This window comes from Lingula anatina, chromosome 4, assembly GCF_051362555.1.
Source record: "Lingula anatina isolate TDL-2025a chromosome 4, LinAna3.0, whole genome shotgun sequence".
In the NCBI taxonomy this organism is placed as follows: domain Eukaryota; kingdom Metazoa; phylum Brachiopoda; class Lingulata; order Lingulida; family Lingulidae; genus Lingula; species Lingula anatina.
Window position 1 is genome coordinate 16,921,983 of NC_141770.1, and position 24,229 is coordinate 16,946,211.

Below are 24,229 nucleotides of genomic sequence, written 5' to 3' on the forward strand. Positions count from 1 at the left end.
TAATATTTGATACTTTTAAAACAACCACTTAATCATTTTATACAGTTAAACGAGAACTTCAAATTAAGTTTCAGGTTCGAAAAGGGATGGGTATCAACCCCGACCCAAAAGTATACAGAAATTGCCCTCAAAGCATCATGATCAGATAGAGCACTGTGCTATGACATAGTAACATACAATTACCAAAAGAAGCAAACCAGCACATGCAGGGCGGACGCTTAGTACGGATTCAATTTTTATGAGTTTATTAAATGAAAGCTACTTTTATTCAACTTCTATTTTGATATACGTTTTGGACCAGAATGTAACAACCAAAAGCAAACATAACCTTCCGTACTAAATATCGCCCCTGCAAATTAACGAGCAGACAAACGTCGACATAGGAGGCAATCTTGGCATGGGTGTGGGGCTGTATATGTCGAACACGAAACGCGTCCCTGAGTAGGAGGCTCGTGGTATCTTCGTAAACGGTACTTAGAGTCACTGGAATTAAAGGAATAAATTCACATAAATGAAACTATGTCTAAAGATCTGATAAAGCAGTACATGTTCATTACAGCTATTCGTGTCAGTATCCTCCGCGTTATAATTAACAAATCGCAATTAAACTTTAAAATTATACAAATATAGGCCCCTATATATATTCATATTTAATCCTCATGGAAAGCTAATGGTATCAGAAACAAAAGGTTGCCCAAAAGGCACCGAGGGAAAGCAAAGATAACGTATCCTTCAAGTCAGTTAGATGTCCCCATGGTCACTATGCCTAGAGTGCACCATTTTGAGGAAATTATCGCCAATGCAAAACTAAGAAATGCTACTTTACATTTTCTATCAGCTGTACGGAACTTACGAGATACTGCGGCCGGTTTCAGTACCAACTTTTCGGTCTACATGTGGCAATAGCAGAAATATGGCATGGGCCATCTTTCTTCTCCATCTTCTACTGACCTTGGTCCTATCTGAGCACTTCTCACCAAAACGCTCACCTGATTTACATAATGATGAAGTGATCACCTATTTTCAGTGCGCGCGCTTCGCTTTGGACTATAGTCTGTTTTATGAGAAGGCACAATAAGTCTCCCTATCGAAAAGAGGAACACTACAACAACAAAATAAATAAATAGAAAAAAATAAGCAAATAAAAATAACAACGCATTTTCAAGGTCAACATACTTGATATTGCGAGACTGGGCATATCAATCAGCTTTCATAGGTCGAATGAACGAACTGGGGCGGAATTGTGATTGAAAAGACAGGATTTTCATTCAATCTTACGGTACAGCGTTACCGTAAGGTTATTGATAATTCTTCTTTCATTCTCCCTTTCTTTCTTTATACTTCTTGAAACATAGACGGACACTTTAAAAGGAAAACGTTTGAAATTAGCGTCTAGTTTCTAGTTTCCAGTTTCGTTTTTTTCAAAAACGAACCTGGCAACCAGAAAATAGTGTCGTTTTTCAAAAACGATACTTGGAAATAAATCCAGCAAGACAATAATTCATAGCTTAATTAAACACTGCTTTTTTTATTTCTCAATAATTCAACGAATTGAGCGGTGCCTGAAGAAAGGAAAACCGTGCGTTATTTATCTTCGGATAAATGACCCATTATTCAGTCACACTTTTCACTCTCTTATGACCAAACAAGTGCATTTTTACTCGTTTATATGGTTGGAATCGATTCTCGGTAAAAAAAAAAAGTACAAGAAAGTTTTCTGATGCGTTTTCACTGACTGTCAGTATATATCCAATGTTTGAAGTTGGAAGCTTGCTTCAAGTAAATAAATAAAAAACAAGCTATCTTCAAAATTTTAAAGGAAAACAATACATAATGGAAAGCACTGCTAAAATACACGAGTCCATGCAATGTCAGGAGAGCGCGAGTGAGTGACGTGCAGACGACAGGTAAGCTCAAACAATAGCGGATGTAGGTTTTCTATGGGAATGTTGTACTTGTTTACATTAGAAGAAAAGCTGGGTGTAGGGAAAAAGATACGCGTTCGTCAAAATTAAGAGGTAACTTTCAATAAAAAATTGGTAGTTTCAATAGCACTGCTTTGCCCTTCGACCAGACCACACTTTGGCCTAAATCCAGTCGCTACACACCGAAGTTATATTTTGTTAAATTAACGATGAAAAATATTTTATTTTCCAATTTTCATGCGTCGAAACTGATCAGCAATAATGTAACTGAATATTTTTTGTAACGGTTTGTCGGCTGGTTAATGATGCTACTGTGATGTGGTCTTTCAAATCAGAAGTTTGTAGTGAAGTGCAGTAAACGACATCATTCATCAGATTAGATTTTATATAATATTAATAATAATAATAATAATTTATTTTTCAAATTGCAACCATCATGAGTCTGTGTTGTAGACGAACATAAAAAACCTCGCAAACATTTATCCACAAGCAAGTAGCCGTTCCATTTCAGACTTTTAACAACACTTGAAATATGTATATATCTCTCCCGTATCAATATTGCTGTAAAAAAACCATATCCCCTCAACGTGAAATCCCATATCCCTATTTTCTTCACTCCTGTCCCCGAAGCTGTGCACTCCCTAATATCACCCCACCCCATCCTCCACTACACAGATTACCGGAAGAAAAAAAGAATGAAAAATTGACAGTCCGGTATCTCTATGATGTGCAGACTTCAGTGAACACTTGTTAAAGATTTTAGTTCCCTAAAAAGACTCTTGCACTTCATGGCCTCCTTGCCGAAATACATGTAGACCCCTAAAGCAGACTCCAAAACCTCAAGGCCTCCTTGATGCAAAGCGTGTAGACCCCTACAGTCCCCTCATTCCCTTGAGAACACTGACAAGCCTTCGTGGCATATTTTCTGACTCCTCGTCAAAGTTGTCTTTGCTGCACTTCAGTAATGTTTCAATGTTCTTTACTGTCTCTGAGGGTTGGAGGCCAAGATCATCCAGGACATTTGATAAATAGTCTGTAAAATAAGACAATGCTTTTTTTTTTATGAAAATAGACAGTTTAATCTACAGATATTAAAGATGAACTTCATTTGATTTTGACCTGCTCTGAATACATTAAAATTAGACAAAGATTCATGCAAGACTTCCTGTTTTCATGTACCTTGCGTAAAAACGTCTACTGACAATAAGCAATGTGTTACTTGGTGCTGTATATTAAACTTGAACTAATCATAAGGCCTCTTAAGGAAGACCTTATAATGGTGTATTATTTATTTTAATTCTTATTTTCTTTATTACAGTTTGTCCTTTAAATAAGATAAACTTTTATGTATGTATGTACATGAACCTTGATGGTCCAAAGTATAATCAACTATACCATACAAACACAAAACTGGCATCCCAGTTTTTACGTGATCTTTATGTTTTATCAACCTTGAGGCACATTTACCTATGTCTGTGACTAGCTGCCTTGATGCATGCGCCGTTATTTCAGGAATCTTGAGAATCTCCTCACAATACATGTGCATGGCTCCACGTGCCATGGACTCCAGCCACAGGTCTGCTATCTGTTCAAAGGACTCTGTGGAATAAATTGATTTAAGGATTTCTACATCATATTCAGTAGGCTTTTCTTTATCAGCAAAGTGTCAGTGATGTTGTCTGAAAGCTTACAATCACACTAGCAAAAATGCTTATCGTTTTCTGTCTTTCAGTCATCAGATATACTGAGAACTTTGAAAAAATTACAATGTCAGCCATGTCCAGCAACTGTCTGAAAAACAGGCTTAAGTTTAAATGTCTTAAAGCTCCACTGCAATACTACTTTCTTTGTTTTTAAAAATTTAATTTCTGACAATTGTGTAGCTGTACTTTGCCATTTCTTCTCATACCGAGTTAAATGTATAGAGGAGTAGGCATGCTATTTCAAAACAAAGGTTGGTTTAAATAAACAAAGCTTTGTAAAATATTTCAATCTGCCTAGGTGGATTTAAAATCTGCCTGGATTTCAATCTTCCCTGTGACATATACATTAGACAGGCAATGATTGTAAGAAACACTTTAGAAAAGTAATAACAGGGTAAATATAATTATAAATTGTCCACAACAGGCTGGTTGGCTTAAATTCAGTTATATCAATCTTACAAACTACCTCATTTCTAGAGATCTCACTTTCCCTACTGCAATTTTACACAACATCGCTTTTCATGTTACAAGTGTCACATTTCCAACCACCATTTACCACACACCTTGTTCCTCAGTGTATGGTAGCTTCCCATGTTTTACGGCCACCAGCAGAGCTGGGTTGTCTTGAGTTGTGAAGGGCTCTAAATGCTGCGGAATGGTCATCAAATATTGACCAACCTGGAAAAAAAATGTATCTTACTCTTAAATAAATTCAAGCTTTTGTCCTATTGTCTTAATAATTATGCAGAAAAGTTTGTTTTTTTTTGGCTATCCAAGATGTTACACACACTATGATACTATGATTCTGTCAATGTGTTCATTATTAAAAACTTATCATAGGCTTATCTACTCAAATTTGAAGTTATTAACTACATACCACAACCGTTTTTACATGCAGCAAAACGTAGCTTTGTTTTCTTCAGGCTTTTTAGTTACGTAATTCTCTCAAACTGTCCAAACTGTTTTATAAAACATGCATTATACACATTTTAAAAAATGGTTTCTTGATTAACAACGTCTATCAATAAATGAGTGTTGAGACAGTAACAATACTGTCAAAGACTCCATTCCCATAGACACATCATCTGTCTATGTGAATCTACTCTCACTGACTGCAGTCAGTTTTCACTGAATGCCATTCCTCCTCCTGGTGTTAAGAAGAAGACAAAAAAAAAAAAAATAATAAAAAGCTGGTAATTATGCAAGTACACTGGAAACAAGAGGTGTGTCATTCAGTTAAGCTAACTGCTCTTAGATGTCTATGGGATTGGGGTCTTAGCTCTCACAATCACACACTGATGAACACAGTCCAGTCCAGAAAGGAATAAGAGGGACTGTGGCAAGTGTTAACATACCTGGGTGATGTATTCCTGTGGAGAGAGGCTAAATGTAGGCAGGTCAGCGGTCAGGGCACCCCCAGCACTGGCACTGGTCCATATCTGGACAGAAATATAATTGAAAATGACCACAGTTATGAAAACTATTAATGTCGGAAATTAAATAATAATACTGGCAATGTTAAGTTGTGGGAAATACTGATGGGTATATATCATAAACTATTGATAAGGAGGTTAGATTTGAGATCTGGTATAAATCTGGATTAAACATCTCAAATAAATTATACATTATAATAAATCATAACTGTTACAGTAAATAATCAAGAAAAAATAACATATTTTTTAAAGTTATGTAAAAGAGTTGGAAAGGAAAGTTATCACTTCTGATAATTGCATACCAAACAGTATTTATTAGTGTGTCCATTTAAAATTTTAACAAAAGTTTGCATTTTTTTGAAGAGGGGTGCTTAAATTTATCAATAGGATGATAAAAGTATTAAATGATATTCAGGGAAGTCCTCCACCTATTATATATGAACAACTCATACCTCCATTGTGGAGACTTCCTGCAAATGTTCCTTGATCTGTGCAAACACGATGTCAAAGGCAAACCTGTGCGCATCCACGCTCAATGCAGAGAAATCTTTTTTCACAACTTCCAGTACTGACGGCATCTCTACAGAAGTAATCACATATTAGTAAAAACATGTGAGGCTATTTTGAAAACAATGCAGGTGAGTAATGTATTAAAATTATTGACATAGGAGTAAGTGAACTATGGTGAATTTGGCTTGTTGTAGAATACTTCCTCCTTTTTTTTCATATTTTCAATTCTATACAATTACAGCATGTATTCAAACATCTAATCAGTCAATTGGACAGTTGTGATATAAATATTTAAAGAATATTGGAATTTGCTAGAGTTTTCAATATTACAACATGTATTCAAATATATAATCAGTTCATTAAAAATTCTGATATATACAGATATAACATAAGCCTCAACAAAGGTTATCAATCCCAGTTATTCATCACCTGCATCTAGCTAAGTTACTGAAAGTTCTGGTGCTATTCCAGAACTATAATAACATTTAATTAAAATATGCAAATATCTACTACTTATTTCACAAAGTTCTGACTAAAAATATACTACAGAGTTTTGGTATTGACAAAAGGTATCAACATCTCACCTTCTTCCAGTTTAGTAACTAGCAGTTCCAGTGCTTCTCTATCCTCCACTCTCTCTATCAGAAGCTCTGTGTACTGGTGAAATGGATTGACCCTCAGTCTGAATATGAAACATGGATTCTCTCAGGATTTTTGCAATAAAAATATGATTACATATACTAGCAAGCACTTTATTTTAAATGATGTGCTTTCAAGACGTGAAATATATGATAAAATCAAGAGCATAAAACTAATTATATGATTACAAATCATACATTAACAAGGCAGCAAAGCTGTCAAATGTAACAGGAAATAACTATGCACAAAATAGGCTACTGTCAATTCTGATGCAAAAGTACATTATGTTAAACTGCAAATTCAACATCAAATTTTAATTATGCTCAACAGGTAATACCAATATAAGTAAAATGTGTAACAAGTTCACACTTTGAAAATGTACAACTTCCAGAAAAAGAAGCCAATTAGACTGCTTTTCCAACTCAGGCTGCATTTTAGTCCCGTATTTCTTTTTTGAAAATTTGGCAATCATAAGTAACATGGTTTTTCCATAATGGTCATAATGGCAACAGCACCCAAAATTGTGTTTTCTTCTATTCTGATGCCATATTACATAATGGTTAACAGCATAATGACCGTCAATTTTTAATAAAAAAATATACGTATCATGGATTTTCAGAAAATGTGACTAGCATGGGTCTTCAAGCCCGTGGAACTTTAAAGTCACACCTTGAAAATGCCAATATGTGAAAAATTAAATTTTCACAAAAAAAAACTGTTTAAACTGGCAGTAAGAATTACCAAACAGACTGCATTGCCTACTGAAGCTGTATTCTAGTCCCATGTTTCTTTCCTGTAAGTTTGAAGACAGTAAGTGACACGGTTTTTCTTAAATGGTCATCATGGGAGCAGTGCCCAAAATAGTTTTTTTTTTAAATTTTGATGCAATATTACATAATGTTTAACAGCATAATGACCATCAATTTTTAATAATAAAATATTAGTATCATGGATATTCAGAAAATGTGACTAGCAAAGGTCTTCAGGCCCATGGAACTTCAAAGTCACAACTTGAAAATGCCAAAATGTAAACAAGACAGCACTGTTCTGAAATTTTTTTTCCCCATTTTTAACACTTTTTTAAACATAAAACAAAATAAACAGTTTACTGCAATTTTTATATGATCAACAAAGAAAATTGATGAGATGGGAAAAATATCAATAGAGCAGTGTTAAATGTCCAATTTCTTCCATTCTGAGATTCTGAACATAGTGAATGATTGAATCTGACAAACTGCAATAATATGAGTTTATTTCCATTTTTGAAACTTTATTACACAATACACGATAACAAGTTTACCATCATTTTTACAAAATCAACTAACAATGTTGTAAAGATGCAGGAAATGTCAAACAAAAACTTTTACGTATCTTATTAGTTTAATAATGAGACTGTTAACATGCCTAAGAATTGAATCTGAGGAAATATGAAAAAACAGCTTAACTTCTAAAATAATGGCACGATTATGCTGATTTTCGAACTCAACCTGCGTTTTAGTAAGATTGACCACTCCTGTGAGTTTAATGACAATTGGCCAATCTGTTTTTCTTATATTGTGTTTACAGTGTTGCATATATGCTGAAAAATGAAAAAACAGCATAACTACTAAAATAGTGGCCCGATCATGCCAATTTTCGAACTTGACCTGCATTTTAGTAAGATTGATTACTCCTGTGAGTTTCATGACAACAGGCCTAATGGTTTTCCCTAAAATGTGTTTACAGGGTTGCATATATGCTGAAAAGTGAAAAACAGCATAACTTCTACAATAATGGCCTGATCATGCTGATTTTCGAACTTGGCCTGTGTTTTATGAATATTCATCAGCTCTGTAAATATAAAGCCAAAAAGTAAAACTGCTCTCCACTTATCGTGTTTACAAGGAAAGTGCACGGCACTGGCGACGGCGACGGCGACGACAGACGCAGGTGATGGCAATATGTACAGACACATCTGTGTCTGTACATAAAAATATGACTGAATAGTAAAATGATTTAAATTGATTCAAAACAGTTTGGAAATTGATGGCTAGGAATATAGTTTACCGTATTTCTCCCCCAATTTTCGGAGTTGAGGGTGTCTGTTTGCCAATGGAATGTAGTATATTGCTCATCAAACTATCATCCAACTCTTCTACATGCAGGATTAGTTCTCCTGGAAACACAGTGTGCAAAAATAAATAAATTATTATAATAATTCTTTTAAAACTACTTATAAAATTGATTTACTTTTAACCAAAATCAACAAGGGCTTATCTTAAAGATGGCTGACTGGAAAATATTGAGAGTTAGTTTTTAAACATCGTTTTTTTACTCTAGTTTTCACTTATAATATATTCCTTGAAATTTCATGCCATGTCATGTTTTGGTGGTTTCACAAAATAGTGATGACTTTAATATCATTTTATCAAATAACATTTTCAAAATAAAAATATCATTGTCCAACTCTCAAACTGACCACAAGTCTGTATAATCCGTAGAGAGTGCTGGAAGAGTGCCCAAGGGTCATTGTCACCCATTTTGATCTTCTCTCTCAGATTGGTCAACACGCGGCGGAATTCCTTCCCGTAGTTTACAAAATAGTTCTGTAAAGATAACAAAGCATGGTTCTTAGTATGTCCATATGTATTGTGCCTTTATTTCAAATATCTAAAATTTAACTTTCAACCATTTTTTAAAAGAAAAGGCGATTATGGGATGTTTCTCCTATGGTTGCTTTCTTTAAATATCATACTCCTAAAATTTTAAGTCACTGTTATATTAGAAATTATTATTTTGGTATGCAATTTGAAAGCTTTATTTTACCTTTAAAGCTTGTAATAGGCTGATGTAACCACATCCGTGAGTTAACTTTAGGCATCTTTCATTGCCCTGAAAAGATAATTATAATACATCTCAATCATTAAATTTTATCAATTAAAACGACATACAAATAAACTGATGTAAAATACTTGTCATTATACTTTGGATGAATGAAAAAAACAAACAGCATTGTGCATTTAAATGATTGCAGTGTATTTCAGTAGTACCTTGTTTGCTGCAGAAAATAGTTTGTTGACAGATTCTCCCAAAACTCTCACTGAGTCCATAACCTCTTGCTTGTCCTGTATATAACATGGAAATGACATAGTTAGGCAGTTAATGAGAAGCAGCAGAAACCTCAGGTTGTGAAAGAAACTACTAAATCTTTCAGGAAGATTAACAATACTGCAATAGGAACATTACATTACTTCAATATCTTATCTTGAGAATTGAGAAATTTACAGTTTGTTATTTAAAAATCTACCTTTATAAAGACATGTCTACATCTATCCATGGATGCTTCGTAACAAATATGAATACTGATTTATTAAAAATGAATTTTATTATTTTCCTTTTTGTTTCCTATATGAATTCTTTATTTATATAAAACACTTACAAAAAACCTTCAACCTGCTGTAGCTATTTGCTTAGATAAACAAGGCTCAACTAACCAGTGGAATGTTATTTAAATGTGTGCTCAGTGCTGCCTCCTCGTAGTTCTCATATCTCTGTACATATGACCTATAGGGGGCGTATATGGCCATGGCCAGGGTGGTGGCGTATTCACTTCCCAGAGGTCCCTCTGCATGACTTTCAAGAGCGGTCTCGATACTTTTTGCAAACCTTTCTGAGACCTAAAATATTCATCATTTCATAGCATCATTAAATTAAACCAAACAAAAATTAGTATAAATGTGTGTATATAGTAGTCAATTGTAACCTACATTTCTATTGAAATTTTTCATGACCTGAATTATTATAAGGTTATTTCTGCAGGTTTTAATTGAACTAAATAAATAAATAGTATCAGTTTATGCTTATTGTAGTGAAGGGCAATTCATGATTTAATTTTTTGTGTCCACATACTTGAAGCACCTCCATCAATGCGTCCAATGGGCTGCTTTTGCTTTCCAGGAAGTTAGCAATGCAGTATGGGATAGATGGTTCCATGGCCGCCAAAGTTTCTGTTAACAACTGGCTGACAATCTTCTCTGGTTCCTTGAAAACCTGACTGCACCACTGCACCTGATGGCAATAAATTTGTAAAGAATTATTAAAAAATGAATCAATATTTAATTGGATGAGCCAAAATTGTGGATGGTAAGGTGTATTCACGGGATGGATGCAAATTTTTTCTCTAACAATGTCTCTTCCAGACAGAGCTAGTAAATGATAAGTGTGGATTTGTACAAGGTTGATGTGCATCAGTTAGGAGGGCAGGGAAGGCAAGTTGAGGTCACCAATGATGAAAGGTCATTGGTCATTGATAAGGAAATCCAAGAGGAAAAGACCGTCTGAAAAAGTTACAAAAAAAAAAAAAAAAAAAAAAAAGAAAAAAAAAATCCACCACTAGACACTCGCAACCCGTCCTAAATCTCCACACCTGCACTCACCTGTGTGTGCCAAGTTGAAAACATCTGGTCATAGAACTCTGACAGCCACTCTACCACAGTCTCTTCTTGGTTGGTCTCCACTATTGTCTTCCACTGATTTAGCAGCTGAGTCTGGAAAATAAGTAGGAAATAGAAAACCAGGTCCAATCTAAAATTATGTGCATCAGTTCAGACTTGTGATATTCCAAGAGAAATTTGGCTACTCAATCCCATGGTTATGACTAGCTTTTTGGGCTCCTTGACACATTTTCACAAATCATGACCACCACTGTCAAACAAGGGGACTTGAAGTGACTCGCTGTTTTTGGTTTGGGGCTAAAAAGACCTCAAAATTCAAATATGGTGGTCTGGATTACAGAGTTAATGACAGTCATATTTAGTTTACTTCTGAGTCAAAAAAAAAAAAAAAAAAAAAGATCTTATAAATCCCACAACAGACCCTTTGTTCGCAGTTTAAGTTTTATATCTATAATAATATGACTCACCTTGTGGCACTTGTGATAGTATTTGTAAAGCTGTGGCAATCTGTCTATGTTGGAGAAGATTTTTACGTAAACCTGGGCAGATTCTGAGGAAAGAGAAAAAAACTTGTAAATACCTCCTGGTCAGCATTATCTATTTAGTTACAGGAATATCTACCTCCTCTTACCTAATTTGTTATATTTCATTATTCAAATCTTTTTAAGTGATTATAATATTCAAAAATTAAGTTTCATTCAACACTTTCCCAAAAGATTTTAATCCAAATCTAATGGACAATAATAATCAACAAGTGGAGAAATCATGTAATTTTTCATAGAAAATCCAAATTTTTACAATAATTTTCAGTCTTATAAAATCTGAAGTATCACCTAAAGACTTTGCGTTGAAAGCTGCTACAACTTGTGGACTCAACATGGCTTCCAGTCTATTTTTTAGTTTTTCCAAGTGCTGACACCTATCTTTGTAATCAGGGACATCTACCAGGATTTGCTGGAATGAAACCATATTTCATATTTTCTGCTCCTTATAGGAGGGTTGTGTGAAGATGTCCGAGTGATTTTCTTCAAAGTCAATGTTGCTATTCATTAAGCAGTTCAACATAAAATCATATAAAGAAAATAAAAGATTTTCCAACAATAAGATCAATGACCTTGAAAATGGCAATGCTAATTATCTCTTTTGGATAACTTAATGTTCACTTGGATAAAGGATCACAGACCCAAAACATACAATTATAAATATCTACTTACCAAACTCTGCTGCATTCCAACCAATTTTTCTGCTATCTATAAAAGGAAAATGGAAGAATCATCAAAAAACATCTATAAATATTACACTAGACTGATAGAAGTTACGCATTGTAAACAAGGTACCTGCTACCTATATCACGTCCATTAAGTTCCCATTTAAAGCAGTTTTATTTGCATTATGTAAAACAGTTCTCCAGTGAATAAAAATACTTTGCCACTATACCAAGTGTCAACTGGTATATTCTGCCTGTGCACCAGAAAGGGGGGGGGGAGCAGTTTGATACCCAGAGTTTTACCTCTAACACTAGATCTGCTTGTGAATGATGTTAAATCAATAAAATAAATAGCATGTTTCAGATCAAAACAACTTTAAAATTGTTACCATGTTTTACATAAAGCTTGAGAATTAAACGTTATACTTATAACAAATTCAGTATCCTGAGTGATGATGTCCATGGAAAATGGAATAATGTTAGGGCTCTAACTATCTGTCCCATGTAAATGCTCAGAATGAGAATTTGTTTGTTCTTCATTTGATTGAAATTACTACTGACTGAATCCAAATATATATACACGATGATAACTTACCACATTTATATCCTGAGAATCAAAAACTTCTTCAATGTCAGCTGAGAGAGTAGACCAGTTATCGGCTTCCTACAGAATACAATACGAGTCACACATTGGTTCTAAAACATTCTTGCATTTTAATGTTTAAACATTCTAAAACATTTACCAATATTATCCATACTTTTACGTATTGATTCATAACAAAGTCAAATAAAAGTTAAAACTTGAACAACTCGGTTCATATGTATATTCCAACTTTTTAAATTGTCTTATTGTGTTAAACAAGAGGCAAGTGTAGCCTGAAAGTGACTACATAGCTTGTAGATTAATTTGTTTCAAACCACTCAAAATGTATGATGTGGCTTTTCTGTTATTTGCAAATTGACTACGGTGTACATGATTTCATTAGAACCATTCAAGTATTTGGCTAATATGATATAGCATGCTAATTGTAAATTGAGGAACAGCCCTGTTGCACAAATACCTTGAGAGCATTAGAAGCAGCTTGCATTCTAGATTTGATGTTGTCCAACTGTAGCAGCATCTGCATGCTTTGCGAGGTGTCATGTTCTACCTGATAGGAAGAATATAAAGGGATTTTCTTCACAAGGACAGAACCAGTGGGAAATTATTTGAAATCCTTTGCTGAGACAAATTAGAGGACACACACTACTGTATGCTTCTGGCATGTTTGGGACTTACCCATGACATCACTGTGTGAATCTACTACTTGAGTGTTTGAGAAATTAAAACATACTTTTCAAATCAATATATTAAAATATCGTATGTCATTCTTAAGACCAAATTTAAATATGTGTATGTGCAATTAAGTTTTGCAGCTATTTTCTCTACTCATTTGCTATCTTAGATAAATATAAAATATACTAATGCAATTTTCATTACACTGAAATTGTAATGTCAGTGATGTATTTGTCTACATCAGTGCATCTATATTTAAAATATATTTTTCTATTCCTCCACACCTTCTGAATGTCCTCTTTTACCATCCTCATCTGGTCCTGCAGCAAAGATGCTTCCTGTTTTACTGCTTCTATCTCACGGATTACCCTACAATTAAAAAACACTACTGCATGATACACTGATTGAACCTAAGACTTATTACAATGTCACAATACCCACGGAAATCATTTAAAGTATTATGAATTGCCCTCTTATTGTTATATTTCAAGAAAATATTTATATAGTCAACATTCTGAAATTAATAAAAGCATTTACCCACTTATATCAAGACATTTGAACTACCAAAAAATCACTTGAATATATAAAAGAAAATAAAATAAAAAGCATCAATGTCACAATAACAAGTACATTTCCCCAGTGAAGCAATCTTGATTGCAACCTCGGTCAAGATTACCTGGGTAAATTCTGAACAGCCTGCTGACTTGCTTCCTCAATGACATTGTTCACTTCTTGTATGAACATCTGTAGCTTCATCACCATGGTAGTGGCATATTGCTGAAATTACATTGCATCAATTTTATCAACCAATTGCAAACATAATAAAAAAAAAGAGTCAAATAAAAAACAAAGACAAGAAGGAAAATTCAACAAGGAAACTGAAAACTAATAATGAAAAAAAGAAAAAACTGATCAATACATGAAACTGAGAATATACAGTTTTTAAGCTGTTAAAAACAGCCATGAGTTTATTCTTTTATTATATTAAAATATTGTTTTAAATTGAATTTTAAACTCGAATGTGATTAAAACTGCTTACAGTAAGGCTGCAAATTTGGATATGTTCCTTTAAGATGCTTACACAAATATGCTGTGGTATATGCAATACTCACATCCTTTTTGACTGTTGGATCCTTCTGGGACTTAAAGGCAGCATTAACCCATTCCTTTATGTCAAAATTTTCATCCAGAAATTTAGAGAAATCCTATGAAATACACATAATGATGTTTTTTTAACAGACAGGACAATAGCATGTATATTATGGTTCATTTCTGTTCTTAATTGCACACTTAAATATGGAGAGAGAGAACCAAATGATATAAAATTAACAAAATACAAGTTTAAGAAATGAAACGGTTTCAACCAAATTATTTATTCGTGCATCTTCATGCAGTTCATTTACTTGTTAAACATTCTAGAGACACATGGTATATTGAGCTCTTCAACTTACCATTATCATGCATCCCTTAATTGTGTTTTTTGGGCAATTAGTCGTAGGTTTTTCCCCACCACTCACAAGAGATACTCGTCCTTCTTGTTTGCCACACGTCAATTAAGTACCCACTTACGGCAGCGGTGAAAATGACTCGAGAGTACCGTTGATAATTTAACAATTAATTTTGACTTATGTGATCACCAAATTGAATATTTGGTATTAAGTATGAAATAAAAATAACATATTAATGATGAAAAGTGAACGAAATGTATGAATATATCATAACTAGGCCAAAAGGTATACTAGATAGATGCATGGAAATATACAACCCTTTTCGCGCTATTCTCAACATGTGTTACAAGAAGGCGAAGCCGAAAATCAGTTCAAAAAGTTGAAGATAAAAGTCTATTTAAGGTAAGCACAGGTGAGCAAAATTTGCTGTGAAAGACCCATGACTGTTCAAAGCACGGTGTTTAATTTTATGGAGATCCTTTCACCAGATTTAGCCAAACTGCATCAGGAGTTGCCACAGTTTTCGGCCCCCCTACCGGTTCAGTATGGTTGTAAACATGTTAAGTACCACTGTATCTGTAAGGCCCAAATAGTGGCAATTTTGAACGGCCAACAGTTCACCGCAAAACATTAACATGATGCAACTTGTTGACCATTTATATAGTTCCATTCGTTGTTTGATTTGAATTTTTATCATTCTCCCTTGAAAGTTAGCATACTGGTACGTAACAGTACTATTCCTTTTAATATTTTTTTAATTAAATCATACACCATAAAGTATAATATGCTGTCTTGAGGACACTGGCTTATAACTAATTATTTGTGCCATTATAATTAAATTTATGTGACATTTTACTTTTTACCTTTCATTCCAGATGCTGCTACCAAGTGAAGTTGTAGAAGTGATCAGTATTTTGGTTTCACCAGTTAAAGGTGAAATAGGTAAAGAAATTCAAAGAGTTAAAGATCTCTTTTCAACTACGTAACTTGTACAACCTCTTACAGGAGTCACACACTCTTTTTGTAACTCTTGATTTATATATATATATATAGATATAGATATATATAATTTTTTGTACCATGGCACTCATTTTTATTGTACCATAGTATAGCACTCCTTATTTTTATTTAAAGGATAGCACTTAATTTTACCAGTGTTCTTCTCTTTTTTCTTGGAGAAATAAAGCAAAACTATGTTCTGCAATTCCCTTTTGTAACTTCTAGCTTCCTCTGGTAGTCTTATTTGTCAAATTATTTGTCAATATTTTAGGCTCAGATGCTCCCAGTTTCAACAGAGCATTGGAGAAAAACTTGACAGCTTTGGAAGAGAAACTTTCATCACAGACTAAATATAAGCAGCTCTGGGAAGAAACCCATACAGTTTGTGGTGCTGGCTCTCAAAGTGTCACATCTTTTCTCTCCACTGCAATTATACTCTTAAAGGAACTGCATGGGAGTTTGCAAAATGTTTCTCCATCTTCTGAAAACACGACGGCATCTCAGCAAATAAAGTCTCACCCAGATCTGTCTTCTCAGCCAGCCAAGCTAGTCCCAAAACCTCACCCAGCAGGAGAAGATGTTCTCAGTGTTGGCCAAGATAAGACAATTCAGTCACTGTTACAATTTATCATTGGACTCGGGATATGTCCCAACTTGTTACCTGGTGTTGGGGTTTCCTTAGAACAACGCTCAGGATACTCTGACATTGTTAAACTCTCAAGCAGTGGAGCAAGTATGTCTGTCAGAGATAAGCAACAGTTTTTGTTTCACTCCGTTAAAGTTCTAGTTGAAAGCGCAAAACATCCTGTGTTAGGGACCTTGATATTATCCAGACATTTGGGGGACATTTTGGCAGCATTACTGCAGATGACGGCCGACAAAAGAGGAGCAGAAAAAGGCAGTGCGCAAAATGTTTGTAAGGTGGTGACACCTGGTGGTAAAACTGCAGCAGTGACATCTTGTGGGCAGATCAGTACAGCGACACCCGCTGAACCAAACATAGCTGAAGAACAGAAAGAACCTTTATTAGGGTTTGAAGCATTGGGTTCAGCAGAAAAGAATCTGCATATTAACAGCAGTTTTGATCTTGAATCTGCCAGACAGGTGTGTGAGAGTCATCTCCAGGATCTATTGACTCATATTTATGAGCCTCTGCTAGTCCGTGAACTACTTGTGTTGCAGGGAGGCATGCCAAGTAAGGAACATAACAAAGGGGTAAGTTATCATGCATTTCTATGAATTTCATATTAATTTTCCCTGTATTTTTTGTCTTTAGGTTTAGCTCAGTGATATTAAAAGATCCTTCAAAAGATATTATATTTTTATTTCTTATTGAGGTCATTATCACTTTCTTTTAGGCTGCCCCAGTACAAGTAAAATCTCCAGTGTGGCTGCGAAAGAAGTGCAGTCGTCTTCTATCTGAAATAATGACAAGGCCGCGAGGGGTTCAAGCCATTATAAGAGGAATTCTCACTGAAACTGCAGGTATTGGTCCTTCTCTCTTTGTATTGATAGCTTTGATTATAAGAGATCTGGGTTAAGTAACTGTCAGATTTTTTGTTAACATTAATCACGTTGAGTTTTTTTTTTTTTTTTTTTTTTGTGAAAAGTATTGACTCTGAAATTTGTACCAAAATGCGAGTTAGTTAAGGTCACTTGGCAAGTCATATATTTGTCTACCAGGTGGCGATGATTGGCAGGAGTGTGCTGTGGTTGGTCAGATTATTGCCAAACCTCCCTCTCAGGTCACGTCTGCTGAGGAGTATTACAAAATGGTGACACCTCAGGTAATATTGATATTGTCAATTTGTTTCATTATTTTCATTAAAATTTATTTATTCTATTTTGAATATGTTCTGTCCAGAGCACATGACATCAACTACACCAGCATGAGTAAAACAGATTTTTGGCTGTTGTACAGAGATTAGAGTAAGGCCTCATTCCTATAGACAACATCGCTGAATCAGCTTAATTGAAAGACCTTCCTCCTACTGGCATTGAGTAGAATACAGAAAAGCTGGTGATTATATGAGTACATTGGAAACAAGAGGAGACGTGTCATTCAGTTTAGCTGATTGCTTTCAGCAAGAGTCCCCACAGAGTTGGTTCCATGTATGTAGACTGATGGTAGCTATGGGAATGGGATCTAAAAGTAAATCAAGGCCATTTCATGGAAGGATCATAGATGAAAACATGTTTTGTTTTTTTTTCCTCACAGATTCTAGAACTGCTGCACTTCAGTGACCCACAAGTTCAACGGCAATTTCTCCGTGTCGCCTGCTGCACTTTGTCGGCCATGATGTTACAACAGCCTGAGTTGGCGCAGAGATACTGGGTTCAGCCTGTCCTAAACCCACTGCTGCTCTGCACCCAAGGTGAATTGATGTAGTCAAACAAGTGAAATTATTTGGAGCAATTTGATCTTTTTTATTTTCAGGCTTTAACAGGATAACAGTATTCGGATTTATGTCCAATTCAGTAAAAAATTTAATTCTATATCCAGGCAATCTTTAAGATATTCTGTACAGGAAGTGACTGTGGCAATATCATGAAATAAAATAAAAAGAAGAAAGTTGAAGTTAAATAGTTGGAGCACAGTTGGTTAAATGTGGAATGTCTTTAACACACAAACTTCATTCCATCTTTGAATTTTTTTAAATTGAATATTACAGAGCTGAATCCATCAGAAGGTCAAGTGGTAGTTTGTGAAGAAAAGCTAACGGAGTGTCTTGATGATATCTGTAAAATCCTAGTGGTAGGTGGCGACCCCCAGTGTGGACTCTCAGAAGTTGTCCTGGAGCAGGTTCTGGTTCCCCTGTTTGAGTTGCACTGCTACTGTCTGCAGGGGATTTCACATGTGAGGTAGCATTTTTGAGATTTTATATAATAACCATTAAACTGTTAACATTTTGACAAGAGATATGTTAATAAGAGTGTAACACTTGAAAATATTTATAAAATGAATTAATATATTGAGGAAGTATTCAGTATCAATAGGTACAGTTAGATTTCAGTATGGTAACAAACAATATCTATGTATTCAAAGCATTTTATGATTACAAGATTACTCATCTGCATGCAGGCATGAATTTTTGATCCAATTTACTATTTAAAACTGTGACTGAGTGTGTATTTTGTGTCTCCAGGGCAGCAGTCAAAGCCCCATTGCTTCACTACATGAAAAGTGTGGATCAGTCTACAGCAGTGAGAGTATTGCACATGTATTCCTGTGGTAAGAACAAAGAAGTGTCTGCTGACATGAATTGTCATTTGGAATTTTCAGCTGGACCTAACGGAGGGGTGATGGTAGTGGGAACAGCCAGGGAGGAAGAGTAAGTGAACTATCAGCAATTAACTGATATATATCTAGAAGTGTTCATAGGGTTTAGTTCCATAACACTTCTTAATCTGTTAAATGGGTAAAAGCAGATAAATGGCCTGTAGGAATTATCAGATGGACCTCTTGAAGGGATGATGAAACTTATTAGTGGCTGGGGGTGGGGGGGAGGGTAGGATGAAGGGTACTGTAGAATTGTCTTATGTTCAATTTGTAGGAGTAATTATAATAACTTAATATTTCAACAAGTGTGATACCAAGCAGAGCCATATGTAATTCTTCAATTGTCATTTATATTTTTTCCTGCAGAAAAGATGAATGGGAGCAGATGAACAAGAGGATAGCTGGAGTCATGGACATTTTAACAGATCTTCAGCAAGAAGGACTTGTTGCGGCATTCTTTATTTATCTCTTACAGGTGGGTAATACTTTGAAATAATTATGCTGAAGTAAGGTATTGTTTTTCAAACATACATATGCGTGTTTCTACCAATCCTTTCTTGGCTTTTTGTTGTGACCTGATGGCTATAAATTGGTATAATGCTGTGTCCAATAATATTATTATTTAGCAAAATCAAAGTGGTAACTTAATCAAAACTCTGAGAATAGTAACTTAATCAAAACTTGGTGGCTATCATTTAAACTGTGATAATTTACACACTCATGTAGATAAATTCTGATCACTTTTGTTGTCACCAAGACAAACTTGGATTTCTCACCCTGGATTTAATCTGAGACAATTCATCTCCATCAGGAGCTGACCAGTATCATCTCCAAGAAAATGGAGCCTGATCAGTCTCCAGTGAAACCAGGCCAGGAACTTCTCCGCCTGGAGCAGACACGAGACAAGCAGACGTCGGAGCTCCTCTACAACCTGACTGTGCTCCAACTGGTGGCGGCCTTGAGTGAAAGCCTGGGTCAAGACAGCTTGAAGACCCCAAGGCACATGTTGGAGTTTGTTAAGGTCAGAGTCAGACCGAAGCCACTGGTGTGGTTACTTTTGTTGTACACTGCATGGTAGTAAGAACAGTTAAGAGTCATTAGTTTATTACCAAAAATAAAATAAAAGTTTTAGTTTCTTTTTTTTTTTCAAATGCATATTTAACTTTAAAATTCCCTTTTGGCTGTAAATTCTTTGCTTTGAACTCCATCTGTTTTCAATGTTCTCAATCAATATTATGGAGACAAAGTCCATTGATAGTGTACAGTGAAGTTTTTTCTACTGAGAAAATTAAAAACTTATTGATAGCCAATTTTTTTGTGTATTTTAAAGGTGTCACTTGAACGTGAAGCAAAGAGGCTTGAGCTAGAGGATGAAGATGAAGAAGAGCTTGAAGTATTTGGAAAAGAGACCCTTTCTATGGCTGTGGCCATGTTGACCATGATGCTAGGAGGAGACCAGGTGAGGCAGGGATCTGTGGGAGAATTTTTTAAGTGCTTCTGATTCTAGAATTAATATTTTGGTTTTAAGATAGAAACAAAATGGTGTCAGCAAAATGGTGTTGGCCATCAGTGTTAGCCAGTGAAAGATCATTAAGAATTTTATATGATAAAAACATGTTTAGTTTTTCTAAGTAACCAATTGTTACCGTCCCAATACAACGAGACCTACCTGTATATTGCTCATTGGTTTGTCCCCTGTTGCTTAGCTCTCTTCAGCAGACAAAGACTTCATGATGGAGTTTCTTCCTCTGCTCGACAACATTGGCAGACGACACCCTGATCCTTTTATCCAATCACTGGCTGGAGATCTGCGTGTAACCATAGCAACCAGGGGGAAAGTCTGGCTTGGGGAAAACAGCAAGAGCTTCCAGCAAATGACAGAAAGGATGGATCGTGGAAAGTGTGCAGATGCAAGTAGGACTTCTGCTGTTAAAGTGGAAGTAAGAGGCAGGAAGGAGGACTCAAAGAAAATGATGCCAGGACATAAATTAGCAGGAGGCAGGAAACTTGTAGAAGAAATTACCCAGAAGAAAACAGATACTAAGGATAAGATAAAGAATCGTAACCATAGTAAAAACTCATCAACGGATTCAAATTCAAAATCCAGTGACAAAATGACTGCTTTATCTTCTACATCTGATGTTTTTGACACTGCTTTCCAGGAATTATTTGACCCCTTTATTCCTACCAGGGGACATGCTCAAATTGTGTTGTCAAGATTGCTCAAGGAAAGACACCCTAAAGCCATGGAAAAATGGGAAACACTAGCAAAAGTATTCCAAGAGAACTTGGATCACGAAGATTCTTATATCTACCTCAGTGCAATTCAAGGTCTGGCTTGTCTTGCAGATACTCATCCTGGCCACCTAGTGCCAGTTTTGGCTGCAAAATATGGGAATTTCGATGATGGGCAAATGGAGAAAGGCAGACATCCCAAAGTTAGAAGTCCAGAGTTGCGGATGAAACTTGGAGAAGTTTTGATGAAAAGCACCAGGTGTTTAGGTATGTTTGACTGCAACCTTAAAATCCATACATTATTTTTAGTTCTTTTAACAGTTGGTTAATTTTAAACAACAACACAAATATTTTTAGCTACACGCAGTGTCTTTCATTAAATTTTTCAAAGAATTTAAGTGATATGTACATTTATATTATATACATTGTTTGAGTTTAAAATTTTATTGACAAGTTTTCCTTGTTTATAGGTGATTTAGTCCCAAAGTTCAGAAATCCTTTGCTTACTGCCTTTCTGTCTGGTGCCAAAGATGGGGACTTCCTGATACGAGCTAGTAGCTTGTCAAATCTTGGGGAAGTTTGTAAATTACTGAGGTTCTCACTGGGACCTGTGACTCAAGAGGTAAGCTTGGCTAAGCAGTTCATAGTAAGTATACATCGAGTTTGCTCTCCTCTTCATCCCAAGAGGGACATACGGTTGCAGTAATACCCTGTCACTGAACCTTGTCTGCTGCCTTCAAATTGATTTTTTTTATCCATATCTTGGCTATGATCATTATAGGTGCTGGCTTGCTGCAGCAGTCTGGCTAAGACGGACAACCATGTTGAAGTAAGAAGAGCCGCTGTGCAGCTGATTACTTTGTTACTACAGGGGCTGGGAGAAGATGCATTGAAGGTATGAATCAGAATTTACAGCAGAAGAGTATTTTTTTTCCATAGGAAAGAAGGTTGATCATTTTTAAAGAAAGTAAACATTTTTCAACCAATGAGGCTTGATGTTTCAATGAAGGGTCTAGACTTAATGCCTTCTATGTACAGGCTTGTTTAATCTTCAGAAACTATTCACTTTTTTACACTTTTACACAAGACACAAGGAAAAGCTTATTTAAAAGTACTTTATACACTTTTGGGGAAATGAATCGTTTTGGCCTTTTTCTTGTGATACCTGGCAAAATGAAGTGCCTTGTGTTTATTTAAATGAGTAAGGTGCACAATTTTTTTTTATATTGCAGGTACTGGAATCTGAACTTCGTGACATTTACCGACTACTGAAACATGTCACGACAGTGGAAACTGATGATGTCATAAAGCTTCACGCTCAGATGGCTTTGGAAGAATTGGAAACAACGATGAAGTCGTTTCTCTTTCCTGAACAAACCTTTACCAAGAAAATCTCTGTACTGGACCCACCCTAGCATTCAAGAAAACATGGTGGATAGGGTGCTCTAGATGAGTTTCAGAAACTGTGAAGCTTTGTTCTGGTGAGCTCGCATTTGAAAGTCAGAATGTGCTGGTGTCCTAGATAATTTTTAACTTTTATTTTTTATCAAAATTCTGAATGGGCTTTAAAATAAGGCAGTGAAATCACCATTTCTAACTGAATCATCCTACCACTTATAAAAAATGTTCTTTTTTTCTGTAAAACGAAAGCAATAAAAAATCAATTGTGCAAATATTTTCATATGTATGTTTTATTATTTATAAGAATTTTTTTCATATTTTCCCCACAGTAGTAGTGTGTTTGATCTGGCAAATACCCAAACCACTGCATCAGCACATTTTAAATATATTAACAGCATGCCTCTTGCATAGCAAAGTTTTTTGTTTCAAAAATAATATCATTATTTTAATAACAACAGTTGTATTTATATAAAATCTAGATGATATATACACTACACATACATGCGTTTAATAATAATAATCTCATCAGATCTGTACATAAATATACAAAGCTAACAACTTGCAAGGAAAAACAGTTTGAATTTCTTCTACTGATTTCTTCACAGTATCAACAAAAATAATTATCATTTGTGATTTAACTCAATTAGCTTCCAGATCACATATTTCAGCAGTCTGCTGATTAATGCTAACATAGGATAAGACCATTCTTAAAAGTTCTTATTGCTTAGTCCATTTCTTTCAATAATTTTAATAAAAAATGGGTTCATGTTTTCTTATTGCTTTACACGTGGTTATATATTTCCGGCAGTAATATCTAAGCAAAACTAAGAATCTCTGTCTTCATCTTTGGATAAAATTCAAATTATCCACCGACATTTGCATTGATATACTTCACATTTGCATTTGGAATTTCAGAAATTTGTTCTACATTGCACTCCAAGTTCGCTATGTATGAGGTAAAAACTGCAACAGATGTACAGGTGTATAAATAACAGGAAATGTGATTGTAAATCAAAATAGTAATAAAAAACTTGTTCTAATAACAACAACAAAATAACAGTAAAGATACCTTTACAGGCTGAGAGCTAGCCTGCAAGTCAAACCAAATGCATTAGTTAAATCTCCCATGTTTTCTATTTGTTTTATAAAATAAAGCAAATAAACTTTCAGTTTTAAAATACTTTCTGGGATTTTTTAAAATTGAATTTCTGCTTTTAATAAAGCAACTAAGACCTTGCTGCTTAAACAAAAGACAGCAAAAAGATTTTAATTACAATTTGTGGTTCTTAAAAGATCCTGTATTCATGATTTAAATAAATACCATTCTGGTGCTTGAATGCTGCTTTGAAAATGATGTAGCATTGTTGTTTCATGTCAAGTTTCGAAATTCACTGTAATTCCAATTTTGCAATGTATCCATCTCCATAGTGTCAAGTGTCACCACCAGAAGGTGATTACTTCCAAGATAAGCCAATGTAGTACCTTATGTTTTCTGGAAATCCCACCTCAGTTTTACTTGTTGGCAATGATAAAGGATCATATTTGGATGAAAATATTGAGTTCTACAACGTCCACACACCATCGTGTCATGTCAGTTGGCACTTTGAAATTCACTTCAGTTGATCATGCACATTATACTTCTTTTATACCTGAAATGTAAGAAAAAACACAGTAAGTGGAAGTAAGAGCATTGTTCTACTTTGAACCTTTCATTTATGAATGAAAAATGCTGGCATATAT

The 24,229-nt window shown here is 35.0% G+C and overlaps 3 protein-coding genes across 13 annotated transcripts in view; 1 reads left to right on the forward strand and 2 right to left on the reverse strand.

Moving 5' to 3' along the window:
- Window positions 1–2,128: 2,128 nt before the first annotated feature.
- Window positions 2,129–14,730, reverse strand: LOC106177982 (conserved oligomeric Golgi complex subunit 7). Its single transcript, XM_087011736.1, has 22 exons — window positions 14,578–14,730; window positions 14,239–14,331; window positions 13,803–13,903; window positions 13,411–13,495; window positions 12,912–13,001; window positions 12,446–12,514; window positions 11,858–11,893; window positions 11,477–11,597; window positions 11,111–11,193; window positions 10,626–10,736; window positions 10,099–10,257; window positions 9,684–9,866; window positions 9,240–9,314; window positions 9,016–9,081; window positions 8,669–8,795; window positions 8,257–8,365; window positions 6,156–6,253; window positions 5,514–5,641; window positions 4,984–5,067; window positions 4,192–4,306; window positions 3,393–3,524; window positions 2,129–2,958 (listed from the first exon to the last, which is right to left on the reverse strand). The coding sequence occupies exons 1-22, from the start codon at window positions 14,584–14,586 to the stop codon at window positions 2,798–2,800; spliced, it is 2,235 nt and encodes a 744-aa protein (XP_086867862.1). The 5' UTR covers window positions 14,587–14,730; the 3' UTR covers window positions 2,129–2,797.
- A 161-nt stretch (window positions 14,731–14,891) lies between these two features.
- On the forward strand, window positions 14,892–22,763 carry LOC106177990 (transport and Golgi organization protein 6 homolog). The gene is made up of 15 exons (XM_087011735.1): window positions 14,892–14,976; window positions 15,450–15,507; window positions 15,845–16,788; window positions 16,932–17,058; window positions 17,257–17,360; window positions 17,792–17,948; window positions 18,246–18,435; window positions 18,720–18,905; window positions 19,220–19,328; window positions 19,665–19,874; window positions 20,184–20,312; window positions 20,560–21,355; window positions 21,559–21,710; window positions 21,870–21,983; window positions 22,321–22,763. The coding sequence occupies exons 2-15, from the start codon at window positions 15,450–15,452 to the stop codon at window positions 22,501–22,503; spliced, it is 3,459 nt and encodes a 1,152-aa protein (XP_086867861.1). The 5' UTR covers window positions 14,892–14,976; the 3' UTR covers window positions 22,504–22,763.
- LOC106177989 (puratrophin-1) overlaps window positions 22,762–24,229 on the reverse strand; it is a 103,979-nt gene continuing 102,511 nt past the window's right edge. For all 11 annotated transcript variants that reach the window (XM_087011729.1, XM_013560954.3, XM_013560955.2 and 8 more), the window contains one exon: window positions 22,762–24,138. In XM_087011729.1, the coding sequence (XP_086867855.1) occupies window positions 24,133–24,138 (6 nt within the window). In that variant the 3' untranslated portion in view covers window positions 22,762–24,132. The remainder of the gene's footprint in view (window positions 24,139–24,229) is intronic.